This window comes from Syngnathoides biaculeatus, chromosome 15 (assembly GCF_019802595.1).
Source record: "Syngnathoides biaculeatus isolate LvHL_M chromosome 15, ASM1980259v1, whole genome shotgun sequence".
NCBI classification, from domain to species: domain Eukaryota; kingdom Metazoa; phylum Chordata; class Actinopteri; order Syngnathiformes; family Syngnathidae; genus Syngnathoides; species Syngnathoides biaculeatus.
In genome coordinates, this window is record NC_084654.1 from 4746663 (window position 1) to 4772759 (window position 26097).

Sequence of the window (26097 nt, forward strand, 5' to 3'; positions counted from 1 at the left end):
TTTAGTTTTGCAGCACTTGCATCATCCAGCATGACAGAGACCATGTCTACTCCTGCAGGGAGTATCAGATCCTCTCCTATGGTGTGGGGTTTTTTTTTGCTCTGAGCAGTTTGGTACGCTACCTTATATGATGATAACAGTGCTTGCTGGTTTACTGAAGTCGCTTTGACAATCTTATCAGCATGAGTCGGGTGTAATCCCTTCAAGTGGCGCATTAATTTATTTGGCTTCATGCTGTCCGCTGCCAACATTTTTAGACACAGTAAACACAGTCATCTTTCCTCATCTCCCACTGTATTCACAGTTAAGCCAAGCGCTAGATACGCTTCGTCATATTTCCTCATCTTAGCTTTCGGGTGACTTTCTTTTGTCCTCGTCTCCCTCTGCCTTTCATTTCATAACTGTTAAAAAAAAAATGAATGTCGGTAATGGGTTCGTTAACATTACTTCAGATCACCTGCATAGTACAATAAAAAAAACCTACACCATAGAGCTAATACTCCCTGCGCACACTCTGACAATGAGAGCGCCACTGCCAAATACTGTAGCAGATGTGCAATTACATTTTATTCCAGTATGGCAAAAAAAAACATCTTCTCCAAAGTCACACACGACCCCCAGCCCCACTATTTGAAAACCTCTACTGTAAGGTAAATTTGAAAGCGTTAAAAACAAACCTGAAGATGTCGAGCGCACACATGTTTCAAACGTTTTAAGAAAGCTACAGTGGTACCTTTACTTACGAAAGTCTCTACTAACGAAAGTTTCAGGTTATAAAAAGCCTCCCCGGAAAACTTTTGTCTCTAGTTACGAAAGAAATTCAGGATATGAAAAAAAATGGTGCTGGATTCAACAAAACACAAACAACCTGTAATGTATCTTGGTTTGAAAACAGCGCTATGGAGCTGGTCTCCTATTGGCCACCGCTGGAGCATTTTCGTGGCATCACATTGGTTAAGAGAGATGTCAATCTTTAGCCATGACGCACATCCTGTCTCTTGTCTGTGTGGCGCAATAGAGCAGCTCCGACTATTGGCTAGCACGTAGCATCTTCCCTGGCATCACACCCCTCTATTGGCTCGAGCAATCAATCTTTTTTTTTCTTTTGGGGAGCCAGGGGGGGCACGTCACTCTTTACCCGTGACGCAGTTCCTGTATGTTGTCACTGAATCCATTGTCATACGCTCACACACACTCAACAACTTCTTTGTAAATCTATTCATCTTTTTTTCCCATGGGTCCCAAAATATTGATGGTCATTGACATAATGCTGCTGCCATGTGGCTTCATGCTGTTTCTGCTCGACTCGAGAGGCTCAAAGTGTAGGTGGAACCTGAAGTTGAGGAAATTGTTTCAGTGGGAAAGGCCAAGGATGACATGGATGAATTGGTTAACCACGAGAATTTGTGTTAACTCGGAAAATGTGTTAACTAGTCGGATGATCGCTCACTTTGATGACGTTTGCCCTGCACATTACGCACCATTGTTAATAGCCATCAAAGGCAAACATCCTTGGATTGGTATTTCAGAAAGCATTTAAAGTTAATGTTGTTTGTTTTGAATTTATAGTTTATAGAATTTATTAATTTTAGTGGAATTAAGTTTTGTGAGTGCTTCCACCTGTGAAGACGCCACAATGTGTTTATGCTTGCCACACACTCAAGGCCAAAGGTAAATGACCATCAGTTTTTATTATTCTTTACATCATGTACACTTTGAATGCTTATTTTTAAGGTACATGAACATAATTTTGTCTTATTCTTTACACTATGCATAATTAGAATGTTTATTTCTGGCAGCGGTGGATCGGTCTACTTACGAAAATTTAACATTACGCAATGACTTTCGGATCAGATTAATTTTATAAGTAGAGGCACCACTGTATATGCTAAATATGACGTCACATCATATATATTTTGCTAAATTCTGTGTCTGTGTTTTTATGCATGCTCTTGTTTGTGCACCTCTGGCGATCTGCCCAGGGGCCGTAGTTAAAGTCAGTTCCTTTTCCACAGACTATGTCAAGACCCCAGCATGGAGGAAGATCTTGCAGCTTGTCATCCTCACTGGGTGTCTCAGCTTCCTCCCCACTCCCTTGTTCCACTGGTACGACACCTGCAGATACGCACACAAAAAAGGGGGTTTATTTTGAAGAAAAACATTGCAAACAATGTCGAAAATTAAAATGAGCTTTTCCATTGGTGGCTTCTCCTCTCTAGCTTTCCTTTCAGCTTTGCTTGCTAGTTATCATTCCTCTTTCAAGTTAACACTGACCATAGTCAGTATTGTGCGTGTAAGTGTATTTCATACCCGGCTCATCTTGGTAGTAGTAGAGGTCAACATCATTGGATTGCATGACAACAAAACCTTCACCCATCAGCCTAGGCGGTCTACAAAGAAATGGAAAAGACATACCTCAATATTTGTGACAACTTGTTTCATACTGTTTCCATTTCAACAATAGTATTTAGAAAGTTTACCAAATACAAAGTAAGGGTAGCTCAATTTTAGCTCAAAAACACTTGTTTAAAGGCAATGACTTCATCTCATGTTATTGGATGCATTGAGATTAAAAAAAAATATGCAATTATAATAACTAAAATAACACTTTGTCTGGGTAACATGCCCTTACTCATCAGTCTGCATGCCAACATAACGTGGGCTAGGAACCAGCATGACTCGGACGTTCTCTAGTGAGCCTTTCACAATGTGCATGTACTGGTCCAGGTGGCTAGATGGAGGCTTAGTGGCATAGGTCAGGAAGGCATCCTCAAAATTGAAGCACAAAGTCTGAGGTAGGTGATGATTCCCAAATGCCAGTCGACCCTTCAAAAAAATGGAAGCAAATATAGAAACAAACAAAGTTCTTGTAAACCAGTTTTTAAATGCACGAAAATGACTTAGTAATATGTGTCCATAACTGAATGACTGATTTTCTAAGGGTGCTAGTTTGTTAGGAACTCACCGTACTGATGTTAACTTTGATGACAGGAATGAGGGAGCGCCATGACGACGTGGGGTCTGGATTTTCGGATTGAATGTTCACACTGCCAAACAATCATAAAGACATTAGGTCCAGCCTTCTGCCAGTCATCCCAGTACTGACATTCCTGGGAAGACTACGATTTTCCAAGACAAGTTCAAATTATGACCTTGCTTTCCTCACGGAAAACAGTATTTCACAGAGAGAGAAAAGGGACTTTCAATCTCATGGATTTGAAGAAATTATGATATGCCTAAAGCCAACCAATTCTTTCAAAATATCCTAAATAATTAATTAATTATATAAGTAACTAATTAAGGCAGCAGTGAGCTATAATTTGGGTTTGAGATGGTTTTTTTTTTCCTCATTGCAGCAAGGTTTAAAAAGAAATCAACAACAGTAAAAGGTCTTCTTTTTTTCCAGAAACCTTTGCTCATGGTAATGACGGCACAGGTCATTAATAATGTAGTGGTACAAAAGGAGGGTTTGTTTGAATAAATGTAACCTGTCTGGCTACACACTATACCGCAAAAATTATTTGCTCACATGCCTTGTCTCACACACACTATATTGCCAACAGGATTTGGTCACCTGCCTTGACTCACATTTTGTATCAACTTAGAAAAGCAAATCAAATGTATTTATACAGTGGTACAATGAAGAAAATAGGTATTTGAATACCCGGCTAAATTGCAAATTCTCCAACTTAGAAATCATGGAGGGGTCTGAAATTTTCATCGTAGGTACATGTCCACTGTGAGAGAGATAATCTAAAAAGAAGAATCCAGAAATCACAATGAATGATTTTTTTACTGATTTATTTGTGTGATACAGCTGCAAATAAGTATCTGAACAGCTGTCTATCAACTAGAATTCTGACCCTCAATGACCTGTGAGTCCACCTTTAAAATTCCACCTCCACTCCATGTATTATCTTGAATCAGATGTACCTGTATGAGGTCGTTAGCTGCATAAAGACATTTGTCAACCCCATACAATCAGTAGGACTCAAACTTGTAACATGGCCTAAACCAAAGAGCTGTCCAAAGACACCAGACACAAAATTGTACCACTTCACAGGGCTGGAAAGGGCTACGGAGAAATTGCCAAGCAGCTTGGTGAAAAAAAGTCCACTGTTGGAGCTTCTTCTTTTCCTTTCGACTTGTCCCGTTAGGGGTTGCCACAGCGAGTCATCTTTTCCATTTTAGCCTATCTCCTGCATCTTCCTCTCTAACCCCAACTGCCCCTCATGTCTTCCCTCACCTCATCCATCAACCTCCTCTTTGGTCTTACTCTTCTCTCAACATAATTTCTGCTACCTCCAGTTCTGCTTCCTGTTGTTTTTTCAGTGCCACTGTCTGTAATCCGTACATCATGGCCGGCCTCACCAACTTTGCCCTGCATCCTAGCAGACACTCTTCTGTCACATAACACACCAGACACCTTCCGCCAGCTGTTCCAACCTGCTTGGACCCGTTTCTTCACTTCCTTACCACACACATCATTGCTCTGGATTGGTGACCCTAAATATTGAACTTGTCCACCCGTGCTATCTCTTCTCTCTATAGCCTCACTCCTCCCCTTCCACTCCTCTCATTCATGCACATATATATTCTTTTTTACTTCGGCTAATCTTCATTCCTCTCCTTTACAGTACATGTCTCCATCTTTCTAATTGTTCCTCTGCCTGCTCCCTGCTTTCACTACATACAGTATCACAATCTCATCTGCGAACATCATGGTCCAAGGGGATTCCAGTTGAACGTCGTCTGTCAGCCTATCCATTACCACTGCATGGAGGAAGGGGCTCAGAGTTGATCCCTGATGCAGTCCCACCTCCAAATTAAATTATTCTGTCACACCAAAGGCACACCTCAGCATTGTTCTGCTGCCATCATACATGTCCTGTACTATTCTAACATATTTCTCTGGCACACCAGACTTACGCATGCAGTACCACAGATCCTCTCTTGGTACTCTGTCATAGGCTTTCTCTAGATCCACAAAGACACAATGTAGCTCCTTCTGGCCTTCTCATTACTTTTCCACAAGCATCCTCAGGGCAAATAATGCATCTGTGGTACTCCTAGGCATAAAACCATACTGTTGCTCGCAGATACTTCTGTCCTGAGTCTAGCCTCCACTACTCTTTCCCGTAACTTTATTGTGTGGCTCTTCAACATTATTCCTCTATAATTCCGACAGCTCTGAACATCGCCTTTGTTCTTAAAAATGGGAACTAGTACACTTTTCCTCCATTCTTCAGGCATCTTTTCACCCGCTCTTATTCTGTTGAAAAAGTTGGTCAAAAACTCCACAGCCATCTCTCCAAATTGCTTCCATTCCTCCACCAGTATGTTATCACGACCAACTGTCTTTCCATTTTTCATCCTTTGTAGTGCCTTTATAACTTCCCCCTTACTCATCACTGCCACTTCTTGGTCCTTCACACTTGCCTCTTCTACTCTTCCTTCTCTCTCATTTTCTTCATTCATTAACTTATTTATCACACTACTGGCTCCAGTCAACACATTTCCATCTCTATCCTTAATCACCCTTACCTGCTGCACATCCTTCCCATCTCTATCCCTCTGTCTGGCCAACATGTAGAGATCTTTTTCTCCTTCTTTTGTGTCCAACCTGGTGTGCATATCGTCATATGCCTTTTGTTTAGCCTTTACCACCTCTACCTTTTCCCTACGTTGCATCTCAATGTACTCCTTTTGCCTCTCCTCAGTCCTCTCAGTGTCCCACTTCTTCTTCGCTAATCTCTTTCCTTGTATGACTTCCTGTATTTTGTGGTTCCACCACCAAGTCTCCTTCTCCCCTTTCCTACCAGAAGACACACCAAGTACTCTCCTGCCTGTCTCTCTGATCACCTTGGCTGTCATAGTCCAGTGTCCCAGGAGCCTCTGTCCATCGAGAGCCTGTCTCACCTTTTTCTGAAAGGCCACACAACATTCTTCCTTTATCAGCTTCAACCATATGGTACTCTGCTCTACCTTTGTCTTCTGAATCTTCCTACCCACCACCAAAGTTATCCTACACACCACCATCCTATGATGTCAAGTTACACTCTCCCCGACCACTACTTTACAGTCAGTAACCTCCTTCAGATTACATCATCTGCTCAAATTATAATCCACTTGAGTGCTTCTACCTCCGCTGTTGTAGGTCACTATATGTTCCTCCCTCTTCTGTAAATAAGTGTTCATTACAGCCATCTCCATCTTTTTTGCAAAGTCCACCACTATCTGTCCCTCAAAGTTCCTTTCCTGGTTGCTATACTTACGCATCACTTCTTCACGGCCTCTGCTTCCTTCAGCAATATGTCCATTACAATCTGCACCAATCACAACTCTCTCTCTGTCTGGGATGCTCAGGACTACTTCGTCTAGTTCCTTCCAGAATTTCTCTTTCAACTCTAGGTCGCATCCTACCTGTGGGGCATCACCGCTAGCCACATTATACACAATACCCTTAGTTTCAAATTTGAGTCTCATCACTCGATCTGATACTCTTTTCACCTCCAAGACATTCTTCGCCAGCTATTCTTTTCAAATAATCCCAACTCCATTTCTCTTCCCATCCACTCTGTGGTAGAATTAATTTAAACCCTGCTCCTAAACGTCTAGCCTTACTACCTTTCCACCTGCTTTCTTGGATATCAACCTTTCTCCTAATCTTCATGTCAACCAACTCCTGAGCTTTTCCTGTTTTAGTCCCCACATTCAAAGTCCCTATACTCAATTGTAGGCTCTGTGAGTTCCCCTTTTTCTTCTTACGACGAATCCGGTTTCCTCCTCTTGTTTGTCTTTGACCCACAGTAGCTGAATTTCCACCGATGCCCAGCAGGTTACCAGTGCCGGGGGCGGGCATTGTTAAACTGGGCCACAACCGATCCGGTATGGGATTCTTTTGATGAACGCTCAATCGGAGTGGAGCCCCATGCAAGATATCACCCCGTGGGGTCTCAATGATCCTTAGAAAGAACGTCATCGCCGGAGCTCACTCGCTGCCCCGCCGCTCGCCATAGCTCGCTTGTCAGACTCCGCGTCATTCCGTCCGGAAAACCATCCGAAGATTCAACATTATTTCCACCCCCAGGTTCAAATCTGAATGGGCATCAGCGCTGGCCACAATTGTTTCCCAACGTAAGCGAGCCTTTGTTGCCACACTTATTAGGTCACGTTCGCGCACTTAAGTCATGAGACCCGCTAAAATGGCGGCGCCCATGAAAATTCGTAATTGACGACAAATATCTTCTAAAAATAATATCACATTGTAATGGTACAGTATGACATGACCTATTACATACATTGTTAATCCAAACCACTGGAATTTCGCTTAAAAGGGGAAATCCAGTGCTTTCCATGAACAGTGTATCCAATAGGTCATGTAAAATGTACCCTATTTTGACAATGTGATGTTAAACCCCTCATTTAATAGTGTTTTGACAAGATTTTTATTGACAATTACGAATTTTCAGGGGAGTCACATGACCTACATGTGAAGTATACGGTGCCTTGATTACATGGGAGACCATTTATGCCTAGCGCTGATTACTCTGATTTATCCTCATCTGATGAAGAAATAGCAGTATCGGTTGATCAGGAAGACGGAGGAATACTTCCATACAGATTTGAACCTTTGGCTGTAATTAATGTTGGATATTCGGATGGTTCTTCAGGCAGAATGACGTGGAGTCTAACTACTCGGAGGCCTCGGCACGACATAAGTGCGTAAACAAAGGCCCCTGGGGGCTCCGGGCCAACAGCCGCGGATGGTTCTTCGGACGGGAATGATGCGGGGTCTGACGAGCGAGCTCCGCCGCCGGGCCGTGAGCAGAGCTTCGACATCCGGGGAGGACGTTAGCTGAGCTTTGGTAGCGGCGGAGGCCTTTAACCGAGCTTCCGCGCCTGCGGAGGCCTTTAACCTAGCTCTGGCGTCTGGGGCTAACGGTGTCCACCGCCGCCGAAGCTCGGTTCGCTCGTCAGACTCAATGTAATTATGCCCGAAGAACCATCCGAATATTCAACATTTGCACCCACAGGTTCAAATCTGAATGGAAGTCTTCCTGATCAACCGATACTGCTATTTCTTCATCAGATGAGGATAAATCCGAGTAATCAGCGCTGGGCATAAATGGTCTCCCATGTAATCGAGCGTTTGGAATGGCACGTAACACGTCACATCCGTCCACGTTAGGTCATGTGACTCGCGAAAATGGCAGCGCCCCTGAAAATTCGTACTTGTCGGTAAAAATCTTCTCAAAACACTATTAATTGAGAGAGGATTTAACATCACATTGTCAAAATAGGGTACACATTACATGAACTATTGGATACACCGTTTATGCAAAGCACTGGATTTCCCCTTAAAGAGCGGGGGGGGGGGTGTCAGGTAAATAAGCAGCAGGTCATTGTTAGAGAAAGTTCTGTGTGCTGTCGAAATGTTCCAAAAAAAAATCAGGATGACTCGCGATAGACCAAAACTGCCTCGCGATTGTTGAGCACCATTGGATTAGGCTATTTACATGTAAAATGCATTTGTACTTACGAATGTTTCACATTATGAAATGACTTCCAGAATTGAATCATTTAAATAGAGGTAAATAGAGGTACCACTGCACAGTGCATTTCATACATAATGTGCTTTCCATGATTAAATGCATTGAAAACCCCCAATTTAAGAGACATACTATTTCAAATCCATAGGGTTAAATAGGATGTTGTTCCACCCTTTGTAGCTACAACTTCAACTCTTCAGAGAGGGCTGCCCACAAGGTTAAGGGAAGTGTTTATGGGATTTTTTTGACAATTCTTCCAAAAGTGGATTTCTGAGGTCACACAAATGTTGATCAAGATGGCCTTGCTCTCAGATCCTGCTCTAATTCACACAAAAGTCTTCTATTGGGCTAGTCAAGTTCAATCATCACCGATTATATCATGTATGTCTTTATAGACCTTGCTTTTGTCACTAGCGCAGAGTCACATTGGAACAGAAATTGGCCAGCTTCAAACTGTTCCCACAAAGTAGGCAACATGTAATTGTCCAAAATATCTTGGCATGCAGACATGACATTCATGTTTAGCTGCATTTATTGTATCATTATTGTGACACAGACCATGCTACCGCTAACACTTTTCAGGTCAACTCCAGTTAATTGTGTAAATGTTGTTTCCACAATTGTCTTAACATCATTAGTAGCTCTTTTATAGTTGATAATAATGTCTCGTCTTTCTTATGGACGCTGCAAAAATTGCATTGCTTGCTTATTTGTTAATTTGTTGCTAATGAATCCGGAACATCCAAAAGAATTCCAGTGTACCCATTTTAACTTGTACAAATGGGAATAAATGGTACTGTCTATTTAAAATAAAAATCTAGCAAACAAAACATGCGAGGCTATGATAGCATGTCTTACTGTTCAATTGTCTTGCTTCTTCCCTCCCCTCCACGGTCGACATCTTTTTTGGATGCGCTGAGTGTCGGCTCCAGGCCGAAAGTCTCTTGCAGGCGAGCATAGAGGTCTATCCGATTGTAGACATGAAACTCGAAGCCATTAACTGTCACGTAAAGCCTGGTCTCCGCCTTAGGGTCTGATGACAGAACAGAGATAAACAATACATAAAATCAGAAATTGATTTGTATATAAGTTTGGACTTAAATCTCATCTTAGGTGTTTCCTTGTGGAGTTTGCATTTTCTCCTCATGCTTGAATGCAGTCTTTCAAGGTACAGTATCCAAAATCCATAAACATTCTCTTTAGGTTTTCCTCTCACTCTTTTTCCTTGCAGCACCATCCTCAGCACCCTTCAACCAATATACTCACTTCTCACCTCTGAACATGTCCAAACCATTGAAGTCTGCTCTCTCGAAGCTTGTCTACAAAACATCCAATTCTGGCTGTCCCTCTCATGAGCTCATTTCTAATCCTATTCAACCTGCTCACTCCCCGCGAGAACGTCGACATCTTCATTTCTGCCACCTCCAGTCCTGCTTCCTGTTGTCTTTTCAGTGCCACCGTCTCTAATCTGTACATCATGGCTGGCCTCACCACTGCTTTATAAACATTGCCCTTCATCCTAGTAGAGACTCTTCTGTTACATAACACACCAGACACCTTCCACCAGCTGTTCCAACCTGCTTGGACCCGTTTCTTTCCATCTCAGCAAGGATCAAAAATTGTTGCTTCTTTTTTTTTTTTTTTTTATTCACAAAAAAAGTTGCTTTGTGATCACTGTATGATCTCTCATTGGGGCAAAACCCTTCACATGTACTAAAATACGGGCTTTGTCCCTAATAATAATTGCCAAGCTTGTCTGACAGAAGCCCAAGTATTTATGTTCGTCATGTCTCGGTGTTAATCCTTTCTCCGATTTTTTTTAAATATTAAGCTTCGTTTCCATGATCATTGATTTTCTTTCAGCTGGACCAGCATTGCAAAAAAAAAAAAAAATAGGTTTCTTCTTTTGGCCCATGATGTGTAAAAAGGTGGGTGAAAATGTCAAATAAACTCACAGCGCACAAACAGATAAACAATGTGCATGAATGAGTGAAGCAGAAACACTATGGTGCTGGAGCCAAAATGGCAGACAAGACTATTGTGCCATAAAGTGGAAACATTTTGGGTCGAGACCGCCTTAAATCGAGAACTCCCTGTCTATGACATCTCGTCGCTGTGTCCCTCGATTAGCCTGGCTCCACCTTGTTCCAAGTTTCTCATCACGTCAACCAAACCAACAACACTCTCCACCCTTATGGTAAGAATCCTCGACTCACCTCAGCAACCCGTCCAACTGCTGTACAATTTAACCCTTTCTGTAACATTCAACAAGCCATACAGTATGTCTTCTGTTTGGTTTTGGGTCCACATCTGCATTACTATTAAAACCCACAACATCATACCCCTTAACGCAAATGAAGTAAAAAAATATACAACAAAATATAAATAAAATGCACAATGTTAATGACAACCACAGCAGCTGTAATCCACCAAGGATGTATTTTCTTCACTTCCAAATAAAGACAGAAAAATTTTGTCTCTACTTATGAAGGAAATTCTGGTTACAAAAGGAAAAAATGGTGCTGGATTCCACCGAATGTAAACATCCTGCACTGTATCTTGGTTTGAAAGCGGCATGATAGATCTGTTCTCCCATTGGCTACCGCCGGAGCATCTTCCTCAGATCACATTGGCTAGGAAGGATGTCAATCTTTAGCCATGATGCACTTCCTGTCTCTTGATTGGTGTGGTCCAAAAGAGCTGCTCTACCATTGGCTAGGAGGGATGTCGATCTTTACCCGTGACGCAAATTGTGTATCTTTGTCACCGAATTCATTGTCCTACGCTCGTGCACACACACCAGAATAAAGGAAGTGTTGATGAAATTCCATGACATTTATGAATTTATTCAAAAGAATCACCCGGAAAATGTGTTAACTAGTAGGGCTATCACTCACTTGGATGAAGTTTGTCTTGAACATTTCTGAAAGATTATTAAAAGCCGTCAAGTTAATGTTAGTTTCGAATTCATAGTTTGTGGATTTGATTAATTTTAGTGGAATTAAGTTGTCCTCCTCCGTCCCCCGCGATGCCTCGTCACGCACCCTTCTCCAAAGGTAAATGAACATAGTTTTTTATTATTCTTTACATGATGTACACTGTGAATGCTTATTTTTCAAGGTAAATGAACATACATTTTTATTGTTCTGTACAATATGTGCACCTTGAATGCTTATTTTTTGAGGGAAGGCATGTCAGGCATTTACAGGCATCTTTTCAAATCAAATGTAAAATGCATTTCTACTTACAAAACCACTTCCAGAAGAGATTAATTTCATAAGCAGAGGTATCACTCTATGTCTAAATAATAAGAGGCTCAATACACTTTGCTCACCATGCTGTTTTTGCTTGGGGTTATACATTTTCCACCAGCGAAATATGAGGAACCCATCTTGAATCCTGTCCAAGGAAAACATAAAGAATTGATTGCATAAGATTATATTTGAAGATAGCTGAGAGAGAGAGAGAGAGAGAGAGAGAGAGAGAGAGAAGAGAGAGAGAGAGAGAGAGAGAGAGAGAGAGAGAGAGAGAGAGAGGCAGACAGAGAGACAGAGAGATAGAGACAATCACAGCAAGAGGCTGGATTACCTGATAGACATGTCTTGGTTGATATAGTAAACATCTCTGAACATGACTTTTCCTGACAGCACAGAGAAGGAGAAGGAGCCTGTTGAGCAAGACAAGACCATTTCTGTTTGACACAATGTTTAAGTAATATTGTATATTTATATAACAAACGAATAACAGTTGATGACACTGAGCAGAAAGAAGTTTACTTCGACAAGTAATTAAATACTGAAAAATCATTGAGGAAAACTGTGGCTGTGACATCTAAAACCTCCACTGTAGATTTTCATTATCTTATATCTTTGGAAACTTTTAAATATGAGGTCAGAAAACTGTTTCATGCCAAAGAGGCAAAAGCAGCAACTAAAATGGGACCATAAGCACAATGTGCTAACGTAGACAGGGCAAATGTGAGTGTAACACATTCCAGTTCAAATATTTGGCTCCTGAATTTGTACCTTAAAATTTGTACCTTGTATGATAACTGACACTGAAAAAGATTATTTTGTTGTATAAAAAAATATTTAATCACATGCATGTTCAAAAATATGTGAACAAGAGTTAAAATTGATTGACTTTGAATATTTAAACTTTAGAGTTGCTGTTCTTGAACTGTAAGCCATTTTACCCGCCGCCTGAGCTCACCTCTTTGATCCTTGTTGATGTCTACATTCATACCCAAGGTAGCATAAACGTAGCACTGCTAACGCTTGCCGAACAAGTAAATGAATTTGAAAAAAAACACCCGGACTCACTCCTCATTATTCTAGATTTTAACAAAGCTTAACTAAACCACAAACTCTCTAAATACAAGCAGCACAGAATGTCCGTCTAGGGAGAAATAACACTTAGACAAGACCATTCCAAGACCAAAGGAAATTGATCCTGCTGAATCTATTTAATACCTACATACAGATAAACTTAAATGTGCGAAGCCTTCAGTAAAATCAGTGAAACAGTGGACCTACGAGGCAAAAAAGGAACTTCACAGCTGTTTTGACTGCACAGACTGGACTGTCTGGAAATTCTGCTCGCAGGCTACACGAATAAACAGATGCTGTTAAAGCATATGTCAGTTTCTGTGAGAAGCTGTATGCACCAATCAAAACCTCTCACATATTTCATAACAAGCCAAACTTAGACAACTTCGACAGGCAGAAGAGGTCGCATATCGTAGTGGTGATAGGGCTCGGCACAGTGGCACTAGCAACCAGGTGACAAAAGAAATTAAGAAGAAAAAAAAGTTTGGTGCCAACAACATCAAATCAGTCTGGGACACAATACAATCATTAACCAAACGCAATAATCCCCTCCCGTGGACAACAATAGTAGGCTAGCTGACAACCTGAATAGCTTTTACTAACGATTTCAAAAGGAACCTTTCACTCTACACACCCACCACTAACCACTTCAACATCTCCCATTTCTCCATTGACCACCCATGAACAGGACATGAGACATCTTCGAACAACAAAAGATTAAAGTAGGAGGCCCGGACCTAGGGTCCCCATCCTACCTCGATTTCTGCACAGACCAACTTGTTCAAATCTTCACAAAGATCTTCAGCAGGTCTCTACAACTGTGTGACGTACTAACCGGCTTCAAACACTCCACCACATCCCAGTCCCCAAGAAACCTGCAATCTCGGGTCTGAGTGACAACAGGCCATTATCTTGGCATCTGTGGTCATGACGTCCTTTGAACACCTTGTGCTGTACCACGTCAAGAGCATCACGGGTCCCCAGAAGGACCCACTGCACTTTGCCTACGGAGCTAACAGGTCTGCGGATGATCCAGTTAACACGGGTCTGCACTTCAGCCTTGAACACCTCGACAGCGTGGGAACCTATGTGAGGATTCTGTTTGTAGACCTCAGCTCTGCGTTCAACACCATCTTCCTCAAACTCCTCTTCTCCAAGCTGCTTCAGGTCAGCATCCACCTGTCACCTGCCAGTGGATTTAGAACTTCCTGACGGCCAGGACATGACAGGAGAGCTTAGGAGACACCACATCATTCATATGCATCATCAGCACCGGGGCAACCCAAGGTCTGTCCCCTCCCTGCTGCTCTTCTCTCTCGACACAAACGCCTATACCTCAATGCAGCGGGCTTAAAAACTCCTGAAGTTCGTAGATGACACCACAGACATCGGACTCATAAAAGATGGTGATGAGTCTGTGTAACGACAGGAAGTGGAGAGGCTGGTGCTTGGTGTGGCCGACACAACCTGGAGCTGAATGCAGTTAACAGTCTAGAGATGATTGTGGACTTCAGGAGGCATCCTTCACCACACCTGCTGCCCTTGCTCTCCAATTGTCTTGTATCAACCGTTGAGACCTTCAGAGTTCCTGACAATTACAGTCACACAGGACCTGAAGTGAAAAAAGCCCTGAAAACGATCTACTTCCTGTAGATACTTGGGAAGCACGAACTGCCACGAGAGATGCTGAGACAGTTCCACATACCAGTCATCAAATCAGTATTGTGTACCTCCATCACACTCTGGTTTGGGGCTTGCACAAAAAGGACAAAGTCCGACTCCAACAGACAACCAAAACTGCTGAATGGATTGTCTGCACCATCCTACCCACCCTTGAAGACTTGCATGCCACATCCTGTGGGGCCAATTATTATATTATAGACTATCCCACAACTAGTCATTTTAAACTGCATACAATACTACTTCAAGTCCTGACACCCTTTCCACAACAGCCACTGCACTGGACTATCGCTCTGATGGTCATTCAAATTGCTCTAAATGCTGGAAGACTGGATCCTTTGCACAACTGTGAGTAAAAGAAAAAAAAATTCCCTGTCAATTGACTGTCTGCTGTCCTATTCAACATGTATGCCGTACTCGCACAACGGCAACTTTCAGAGAAAAATTCCTTGTGTGTCATTTACAAATTTGGCCAATAAAGCTGATTCTGATGGTCAATATAAGCGCTAACATGATAATCTCATTACAACACTTGTTAAGGTTAGAAATTCTTTTGGGATTTAAAACCGTACAACCGGTTTAGTAGGTTTAACAAAAACTATGTATGAGTATAAAAGGCAGGTTTATGTTTTACAGCAAACCCTTCACAATGTAGAGCAAAGCCCCTATGGTATTTGCAGCATTATCATACACAGACAAACAAGTCAAACATCTTATGATGAAATCTCAAAAGTAATAATGATAAGGTAAATTAATAAATAAATATAAGATCTAAGTTGTAAACTTGGAATTTTGGTCAATTTTAATATTTTATTAATGATGCCATATTGTGTAGTTACTACATATTAAATTATTGTACTGACATTTTCATAAAATTCTGAAGAGGCCAAAAGTGTTTCAAGCTCTGTATGAGAAGGCCTTTCTGAAAACAATAGCATCAAACTAGTCGTCTGCTGGAATGTGAAAAGGCTGCATTTGTATGTTTGTGTTTTTGCAAAATACTTCTGATTAACTTTGACAATGTATCAACCCAGGACTTTTTAATTGCCCCTGCTGAATCAGAGTACAGTGTTCCCCCGTTGTTTACGTTCCTTACACCCCCCGCAAAATGTGAAAATCTGCAAATAATGGATGCAGTATTAACATATGTATATGTACCCTTGTGTTGGCAGATTTATATTTTACATATATACCAATAGTGGAACCATGGCGCAGCTGGAAAGCGTTGGCCTCACAGTTCTGAGGTCCAGGGTTCAATCCCGGGCCCGTCTGTGTGGAGTTTGCATGTTCTTCCCATGCCTGTGTGGGTTTTCTCCGGGCACTCTGGTTTACTCCAACATCCCAAAAACATTCATTAATTGGAGACTCTAAATTCACCCTAGGTAAGATTGTGAGTGTGACTGTTGTCTGTCTCCATGTGCCCTGCAATTGGTGGCAACCAGTTCAACTCTGGGTACTCCGGTTTCATCCCACATCCCAAAAACATGCAACATTGATTGGATACTCCAAATTGCCCCTAGGTGTGATTGTGAGCCCGGCCCTGTGAATGGCTGGCACCCAGTTCAGGGTGTACCCTGCCTCCTGCCCGTTGACAGCTGGGATAGGCTCCAGCACTCCCGCGACCCTTGTGAGGATAAGTGGCAAAGAAAATGGATTGATTGATACATACCAAACATTAGTTCTATTAATTCTACATTTAACTTTAACAGGTTTTGTCCTGTTGTGGCTTCCAGTTATGCCAGTCAGGCTCTTCTCATGAGATGATCTTCCTACCGGTTCCATGCGTATTCAGTTGGACATAGACAATTGTCTTGTTTTGTCTCTTTCTGTCTCTCTCACTTTAATAAAATGATAGGACTTTCACTCTGATCTTTACTAAGAGGTGACAACTTGTAAGTCTTGTACCTTTTTCGCTTTTTGTAATAAAAATCCACAAAGATTGTTTCCTTACTTACGGTGTCACAATAAGATTTTGTCAAAACACCATATTTTTTGTAACCATTAGATGTACTTAAAAGTGGTCGATTTTAATTACATTTTTAAATTTTAGTAGACAGCATGCCTTATGTGCACAATTGTTATGTGATGTGTCCAATAAAGACCACTTTACCAGATTGGTTTTAGTGTGTATGTAAACTACCATATGTTGGCGCTCGCATGACAGAGAGGAATAATTGCTTTTTACATCTGTAAGCAGAAGAAGGTTACATTGCCCCACACACTGCCTGTGTACTCATCTTGGTCACATTCACGGTGTCACATTGAAAATATAAACTGGGGTGGCATTTTGAGAGCTAGAATAGCATTTACATTAATTTCAAAGAGGGAAATGTGCTTTGACATAAGACCAACTTGAGGTATGTCAATAATTATTCAGCAAAACACGTACATGCCTTGAAGTCAAAGTTTGACAGCGATACACCACTATTTAACGCTAGGTGACAGAGCTCCTGATAACTCACCAATATGAATGTAGCCATCCTTGTAAAGTCTGTTGATGATGTAGGTGAGGATGAGACCAATGTTTCGAGAGTTATAATAAGTTAAATAGATGATCCATCCACAGGACAGAATGGTGGCTAAATGGCAAAACAGAAGGAATTTACTTATTAGTTTTAAAAAATATGCAACATTGGTTTATAAAAATAAAAATATCAGTACACATTCATGATATTCTATCTACTTTGATACAGTATCATTTCAACCATTTTTGCAATGGTACAGACAAAATGTAGACAAAAAGCACTAATCGACATTTCAGTGAAATATATATAAAATGCACGGTGGCACAGCTGCAGAACATTGGCCTCACAGTTCTGAGCACCGGCGTTCAAATCCCGACCCCACCTGTGGGAGTTTGCATGTTCTCCCCTTGCTGCCGTGGGTTTTCTTCGGGCACTCCAGTTTCCTTCCACATCCCAAAAACAGTCATTAATTGGAGACTCTAAATTGCTCCTATGTGTGATTGTGAGTATGACTGTTGTCTATCTCCATGTGCCCTGCAATTGGCTGGCAACCAGTTCAGGGTGTACCCTGCCTCCTGCCCAATGACAGATTGGATTGGCTCCAACACTCCCGTGACCCCTGTGAGGATAAGCGGCTAAGAAAATGGATAGGTGGATATCTATAAAGGATGCTAGTTTAGTTTAGTTTTACTCCTAATATGTACATAGTGGACCCCCGCTATTGGTGATGGTTAGGGAACAAGCCCAATCACGAATAGAATCCACAATACGCAATCCATTGACACGCCTCTATATAAGCCTATATTTAATAAATATACTACAGATGATGAGCCAGCGGGGTCTCTCCAATGGCAGGTGGGTCACCTACAAGTGCCAATTGGTCACGGTGAAGCCAAAGTGTGGCCATATAAGGAAAGTAAGGAGAGAAAGGAAAGAAAAAAAATATTGCGAGCCAGCACAGCGACAGAGTTTGACTTTGAAGTGTCTCATTCTTGGGTGTAATTCTGCATATGCCACACAGAAAAACAGAAAAGAAAAAAGGGAGGTGGGAGGAGAGCCATTACGAGCCACTGACTCTTGACAGTCATTCTGGATATGCTTTGTAGAAAAAGAAGGGAGAGAAAGGAAGAGTAGATTAAGAAAAAAAGTGTTGAGAGCCTGTGAAATGCGTGAGCTTTCAGCAAGTTCTCGCTTGTCTCTCAAATCCTGCTGTCAATCCAAACCTAACAGCTGTTGTTGTATTTTTCATTGGTTTTGAAAATTTGTGTAAAATGAACAGCATTTTGCATTTTCTAGACAGAAGTTTGGTTGAGCAGGCAACCAACTTGTTTTGTGAAATGTAGACACAATAATTAAATGTTCTCGTTAAAGAGACGTTACCTTACAATGAGATGCGCTATTATTAATTGATTAATCAATGACTACTATATTATTAAATTACTTGACAACTATTTTGATAATTACTGATCATTTACAGACACCTTGACTTAAATGTGCCCAAATCTTTGTGATTGAAGCCTCCCAACAGAAAATATTCTCCAATTTCTTTAGTCCTCCATGAAAGCAGACTGATCAGTTTTGCTTTTGGATCCAAATTTGACATCTGAAAACATCCACTTTTTGTTTGGAAAACAATGATCAGTAATGTAACATTTTATGGACCAAACTGAATCAGAAACAATTTAGGTTTGTGCATTTTCTACATGGTCAATTTAGAATATTTTGTCTATCAAGGGCTGGAATGATCGAATAAAAGAAATAATGGAGATGATGATAATGGAGAGATTAATTTATTTAATAATAACTACTTACAACCTAAAATACAATACAAATCCTGAAGTAAGTAAGTAAATAAGTAAGTCAGTAAATAAATAAATAAATATTCCGGGGGGGGGGGTTGTTTGTTTGTTTTTTTTACCGTAAATGACTTTTTTCTCCTACTTAAAACATAAATAGGTGAGTTTATCTACGAAAAACAGGGGGGACACAGTAGATGATGAAAAGAATCCACAAAAAGGCAAAGCTGCACTGAAAAAAAACAGTGCCACAAAACGTACTAGAATGGTATGGTCAATTTCTTCATTTTTGTTGTATACTGAACAGATTTAAGTTTCAGATCAAAAGATGAAAGATCAAATATTCAGAATTTAAGCATTTATTTCAGGGCATTTACACCTAGAAGACTTTGCCATTCTAATACTTTTGCAGAAGACTGTATGTGGGCTATGCTGTATAGTTTTTCAAAGTCTAAAAATAAACTATTAAATTGCTAGCCACTCTGAACACAACATTCTGACTGAATATTCATATAAAGTGAAAAAGAAATTATGATGACAAACCACAGAGATTGTGCAATTTCTGAACAAGAGATTAGTTCCAAGTTGAGAAAGCAACACATACACTGTATCCTTTCACATTTTTTGGAAATCAAATCCTGTGTAAATTATATATTTTAATGATTATGCTGTGAGATGTGATGAAAAACTGCGATTGTCAGGCAACCAGTTCAGGGTGCCTCATGCCCGTTGACAGGTGGGATAGGCTCACCACACCCCACGACCCTTGTGACGATAAGCGGCTAAGAAAATGGATGGATGTATGGAGGCACAAAGTCATCACAAAGTCAATATGACTAACCACAAATTTGTGAAAGGTGAGTTCAATTTAACATGCCTAAACCTGATTACCACCAAAGGAATGCTGCAGTCATTGCTTACCTTGACGAAATGCCGATTATCTTGTTAATTCATTATGAATATAAGCATATCCAGATAAATTCTCGTTTTAAAAAAAAAAAAAAAGAGCAAATAACTTTAATGAAAAATAACTCTTTTATCCAACTAATCACATTTTTGTATGGTCGGTGCCATTTTGACTATTTTTAAGAGATCAGGTCACTTAAAAAACAGGAAGTTACGTATCATGTGTGTAAACAAAGGGTTGGTTACAGATCAATTCCTACATAATCACAGCACTGATTTCTCTGATTTAATTCAACGGGGCTTATTCACACCGTACCGCTGCTTTGGGAGAAAGTACACTGGTTGGGACAAACTATACGGACGCCAGCTGTCTTTCGTCTTTGAACATTTTGACATTTCTGGAACATTCGCTAACTTGGAATATTCGCTGGAAAGAACATTTGCCGGTTTGGGAACATTCGTTCAACGCTGGTGAATATTTGTACTTTTTGCTCGACTACTCTATCTTTGAACTTCTATTTTGTGTTTGCTATTTTATTGTGTTTGTGTTGTATGGTTGTGTCTGTGTGATTAAATTGTCTTAAAAGCAATACAACTGCCTTGTTGTATTTTGCTGATTTGAGCAAAGGGGTCGTTAGTCTAAATTCACAAGTAACAGTGGACAAAATGTTCACTGCATACCCTGGCCTGTTTGTCGTACAGCTCAGGTTTACCACACTTCACTAGCCACAGGGTCCTTAAATGTTTCTTTTTCTTAATGGGCAGAATATGCCACCGAGCCTTCCTCTGATTATTTCGATCCGAATTATGGTAAAATTTCGCGATACAGTAGAGCATTTTCGCATGTCCGATGGTAGTGGTAATGCATGTGATGACACTACAAATCGGCCATGAATTCTTTGTTTACGCATAGAATACGTCATATCCGTGCAAGTAGGTTATGTGACTTCCCAAATGAAAAGCCCATAAAAATTCATAATTCTAATTCCTAAGTCTGATAAAAATTTTCTCAAATCACCAGTAAATGATATCGGAGTAATCTCAAATTTTCAAGGTACAGTACATATGACATGACCTATTGGATTAAGGCTTTTCATTTTTCATTTTTTTTAGGGAGAGAATCTGTCAGAGAACAGAAAGTAGGCTACAACATCTCAAGAATCCATGCATCATTTCACGATCCAAGGAAATTCAAGAAGAGATGAGAAAAAAAGTCATTGAATTCCATTAGTCTGGAAAATGTGACAAAGCCAGGCGTTGGGGCTCCACCAAACCACTGTCAGAGCATTATCCACAAATGGAGAAAAAAGGAACAGTGACAAACCTTCCCAGGAGTGGACGACCAACTAAAATTACTTCAAAAGTGCGATGACAATTCATCCAGGTCATAAAAGAACATCAAACAACATCTCACTGGCCTCAGTTAAGGTCAGTGTTCATGACAGTAACATAAGAAAGACACTGACCCAAGAAGGCATGCATGGTAGAGTTCCCAGGCGAAAACCCCTGCGGTCAGCAAAGAATAGAAAGGCTCATCTCACATATGCCCAAAAACATGTAGATGTGCCTTAAAACTTTTGGAGAAACATTATGTGGACTGATGAGTCAAAAGTTGAACTTTTTGGAAAGTGTGAGGCCCGTTACATGTGGTGTAAAAATGGCACACCACATGTAATGTGTTGATTGTTTTTATTTTTTTACATTTATATTCACCTTTCACCAAATAAAAGACTACTAATGAGTAAAATCTAGTGTTTACAAAATAGATGTCACAGAACAAATCACTTACCAACGAGGAGCCAAATAAAGTTCGAGTTGTGCTTGGTGAGAAAGTCATCCAAATCCCCGAGGCTGGGGAAGGTACTTTCGTTATTTTTGGAACCAAGCACATCCATTGCTACTGGCTGTCTCTTTGATGTCGCCAACTATAAGAGAAGAAAAAAATTATACTCACCAAATCATCGAAATTCATATTAATGTAAAGTGTAATAAAGCTGTTGAATTTTGCAATTCTTGCCAGCAATTAATACTTGACTCTTTTGACCTCCTGCTGTACTTAGTCTTTGGTAAGCTCTGACCAACTTCCATGTGGAAAACTATGGCTCATCTCATTTCTCTAAACAGCAACCGGGTTCACACACCAAAATTTAAGAGCATAAATCAACCGCACGGTGAATTTTTACATTAATCCATTAGTGCCAGCACTAGCTTGGTAGGCTACATTTACATCACATTTTGTTGCCTGCTCGCGAACTGTATTGTATTAAAACATATGTGAATGTAGCTCAAGGAGTCCTTGATTGAACATAATCTCCTGAGAAAGGTTACCATCACATTTTCCCAAATTTTGTTCTTATAGTATATGGCAAAATGTCATTGCCAAGGTAACGTGTGTCTCCAGCCGTATTTGAGTTGCAAAATAAAGCCCCGTAATTGTATAAAACGGGTTGTGAAGATTATATTAGTAGACTGACATGGTCTAATTGTAAAACACCAAATTTGCTTGTTAATCTGATCTAGGCATCACGTTGTCAGTCTCTGATGTGTTGTCTGTCTATACCTTGAGTGTGAATGATGTACACTAATGAATTGTCTACACGTCATTGTGTGGGAAATGTAAAGGTGCAATTGTTCTTCACTACCTTGTGAGCACCACAGTATGTTTTGAACTAGCGTATGCTTTACCGTGCCTGTTCCCAAAAACACGGTGCGACCTATGTATGTAAGAACTGCGCCTTCTAAATAATGTGTTAATTAGTGCGCTTTCCAGGTCGGGATGAGATCTTTCTCCAAGTGGAGAAGTTCGAATATCTTGCGGCCTTGTTCATTAGTGAGGAAAGAATGGAATTGGGAGATCGTCAGGGGGATCGGTTCAGCTTCTGTGATGATGCGGACTTGGTATTGCTTTGTTGTGGTGAAGAAGGAGCTGGAGTTAAACGTCACTACTGCTGACATTGGATTGGAGCAAACTGTTCCCAACACGGAAGTGGAAGTTGAAGTTGTAGTCTTACCTACAAAATGTTAATAAACAAGAGATATGAAGTTGCGGGTGTGTGTCCTGTTTGTAATTATGAGTGTACCTCTTTAAGAGCGGAGGGGGGGGTGTCAGGTAAACTAGGGAGTAGAAGTCGGCTGAGCATCTGCTCCTTGTTAGAGACCGTGTGCTTCTGTGTCTAAAAAAAAAAAAAAAAAAAAAAGTCAGGCTGTGGTTCACTGCGCTGTATCAGTTTTCATGTGCGCTGAGAGTGTGCGACGAGTGCCCAATTGCGCAGTGACGCATCTTAGAGCATATAGATCTTAGACGCATCTTAACATAATGAAGTCCCCTCTATCGTTTGGGTAGCACGGTAAAATATTCCTAACTACACTATAGGAATATTTTACATGTTTAAATGTTGTCAAAGGTTTTTCAAGAGATTTTATTTTAACGGAGCTCTTGAATTAAGGCAGCAAAAATGACGTGGCTCCGGCAAACCCGATCATACAATAAATAAATCCTGCTGAATTTCAACCGAATGTTGTGAATACTCGACGTGGGACGCCCCTGGTGACGACTTCAGTGGACTAAGAATCATTCTGTAAAATCTTAGTCCCCAAATTGGAGCCCTATTTCGTTCACATTCGAAGCAGCGTGGCCTAGCTCAGCCTAGCCTTGCTTGCTAACAACAAGACGCATTAGTAATCAAATATTTATCAAGGGGGAAGACATCAATCGCTGGTACCAACACGACCTGCAAAACCTTCGTATCATATACAACAGGGTCCGTGAGTATTAGTAGTGAGGAAGTTGGACAAGTTGAAATGCAGACTTAAACTTGCCCCTCGGCCCAGACTACCATTGCTTAGTTGACTTACAACGTATTTGTGATCAAACCATTAACGTTGATGAAGCATCGAACGTGAGCAAACAGCATAATCTTGTTCAACCAATACAACTTGTACAAAAAGGATCGTGGGGACGATTCAACTTGCAACGTCTGGGGTGAGAGCCATTGGTTTGGATCTCTTTCATCCCCATATCCTTTAATTCTACAGATCTTTTACATTTTTCATACTCAAACCTTCGTACCCACACACCCTTTTAACTTTAATTTTAAGGGAGACTAGGTAGCATGTGAATTGTGTAACTTATGTACTGAGTTTGTTTATTTTGACTGCTTCTATTTGAACTTGAACATAGATTAGGTTGTATGTGAATGGTGATGTATTGACTGTTTATTTGAATGCTTTTTTGGCTATCTGCAGCCCTTTGGGAAAGACAGTATAGTGCGACCTGTTGGCTGGTCCCAAGCCCGTATAAATGCAGAGGGTTATGTCAGGAACGGCATCCGGCGTAAAACTGTGCCAAACATATATGAGCATTTATCAAACGAATTCCTTAATGGATAGGTCATGGCCCGGGCTAAATACACCCGTCCCCGGCACTGTTCACCTGCAAGGCAAAAAAAAGGAGGAAAGCGTCTTAGACAGCAGAAGAAGAGAAACGCACAGACCCTACAGCTGTGTGTCAGGACTTTGAATGCTGGTAGATGGAAAGAGTACTTTGAGAAGTTAATGAATGAAGAAAATGGGAGAGAAGGAAGAGTAGAAGAGGCAAGCATGAATGACCAGGAAGTGGCAATTATTAGTAAGAGCTTAGTTATACGAAGAATGGTCCTGATGACATACCAGTGGAGGTATGGAAGCAATTTGGAGAGGTGGCTGTGGAGTTTATGACCAACTTATTCAATGGAATAATAGCAGGAGAGAAGATGCCAGAAGAATGGAGCAAAATTGTACTAGTTCCCATTTTAAAGACCAAAGGCGATATTCAGAACTGTGGAAACTACAGCGGAATAAAGATGATGAGCCACACAATGAAGTTAGGGGAAAGAGTAGTGGAGGCTAGTCTAAGGACAGAAGTATCTGGAGAAGTAAGTATCTGCGATGGTTTCATGCCTAGAAAGAGTACCACAGATGCATTATTTACCTTGAGGATGCTAGTGGAAAAGTACAGAGAAGGTCAGAAAGAGATACATTGTTTCTTTGTAGACCTAGAGAAAGCCTATGAAGGAGTACCAAGAGAAGAACTGTGGTACTGCATGCACAAACCCGGTGTCGCGGAGAAATATGTTAGAATACTACAGGACATATATAAGGACAGCAGAACAGCAGTGAGATGTGCTGTAGGTGTCTCAGAAGAATTTAAGGTCGAGGTGGGACTGCATCAGGGATCCGCTCTGAGCCCCTTCTTTTTTGCGATATTAATGGATAGGCTGACAGATGAGGATTCCCCTTGGAGCATGATGTTCACAGATGATATTGTGATCTGCAGTGAAAGCAGGGAGCAGGTGGAGGAACAATTAGAAAGCTGGAGGCACGGACCGGAAAGGGGAGGAATGAAGATTAGCAGAAGTAAAAGAGAGTATATGTGTATGAATGAGAGGGGAGGTGGGGGAAGAGTGAAGCTCGAGGGAGAAGAGATAGCAAGGACGGACAGCTTTAAATACATGGGGTCAACAATGCAGAGCAATGGAGACTGTGGTAAGGAAGTGAAGAAACAGGTCCAAGCGGGGTGGAACAGTTGGCGGTCTGGTGTTCTATGTGACAGAGAGTCTCTGCTAGGATGAAGAGCAAAGTCTATAAAACAGTGGTGAGGCCGGCCATGATGTACGCATAATAGATTGTGGCACTGAAGAAACAACAGGAAGCAGAAATTGAGGTAGAAGAAATAAAGATGTTGAGGTTCTCGCTCGGAGTGAGCAGGTTAGATAGGATTAGAAATGAGCGCAATAGAGGGACAGCCAAAGTTGGATGTTTTGGAGACAAGGTTCGAGAGAGCAGATGGTTTGGACATGTCAAGAGCCGAGAGAGTGAGTATATTGGTAGAAGGAAGCTGAGGATGGAGCTGCCAGACAAAAGAGTGAAGAGAAGACCAAAGAATGAATGATGGAGGCGGTGAAGGATGACATGAAGATTGTGGGTGTTTTAGAGGAAGATGCACGAGATAGGCTTAGATGGAAAAAGATGACACGCTGTGGCGACCCCTACTCAGGACAAGCCAAAAGGAAAAGAAGATGAAGACGACCATATTGAGATTAATGGACCTGTTCTTGAGAAACACCGGTTTATATAATGAATATTAATGGAAGAATATATGATCAAGCAGCATAATATGGCGTTATATTGCCACCATGGAATAGGAACATCTCTATATTGTGCATCCCCTGGAATGTGTTTGACTTTTTAACAGTGTATGGAAAAGACTGTACAATTAATAAAGGTTTCATTATTTTGAGTCTGCTTATTCTATCCATCCATCCATTTTCTACCACTTCACCAGGTCAGGTTGCAGGGGAAGTAGTTTCAGCAGGTATACTCAGACTTCCCT

At 41.0% G+C, this 26097-nt stretch overlaps 1 protein-coding gene across 16 annotated transcripts in view; it reads right to left on the reverse strand.

Moving 5' to 3' along the window:
- Positions 1 to 26097, reverse strand: part of kiaa1109 (KIAA1109 ortholog) — a 187462-nt gene that overhangs the window by 153824 nt on the left and 7541 nt on the right. For 14 of the 16 annotated variants that reach the window (XR_009798533.1, XM_061844547.1, XM_061844543.1 and 11 more), the window contains exons 2-11: positions 22808 to 22900; positions 21517 to 21652; positions 17023 to 17139; positions 12141 to 12219; positions 11887 to 11951; positions 9411 to 9585; positions 2966 to 3047; positions 2633 to 2826; positions 2311 to 2390; positions 1965 to 2115 (exon numbers count right to left, since the gene is read on the reverse strand). Coding sequence is in view for 15 of the 16 variants with exons in the window: in XM_061844547.1 (XP_061700531.1) it covers positions 1965 to 2115; positions 2311 to 2390; positions 2633 to 2826; positions 2966 to 3047; positions 9411 to 9585; positions 11887 to 11951; positions 12141 to 12219; positions 17023 to 17139; positions 21517 to 21652; positions 22808 to 22867 (1139 nt within the window). In the remaining variant the exon portion in view is untranslated. The remainder of the gene's footprint in view (positions 1 to 1964; positions 2116 to 2310; positions 2391 to 2632; positions 2827 to 2965; positions 3048 to 9410; positions 9586 to 11886; positions 11952 to 12140; positions 12220 to 17022; positions 17140 to 21516; positions 21653 to 22807; positions 22901 to 26097) is intronic. The other 2 variants (XM_061844541.1, XM_061844548.1) reach the window with 2 other exon arrangements.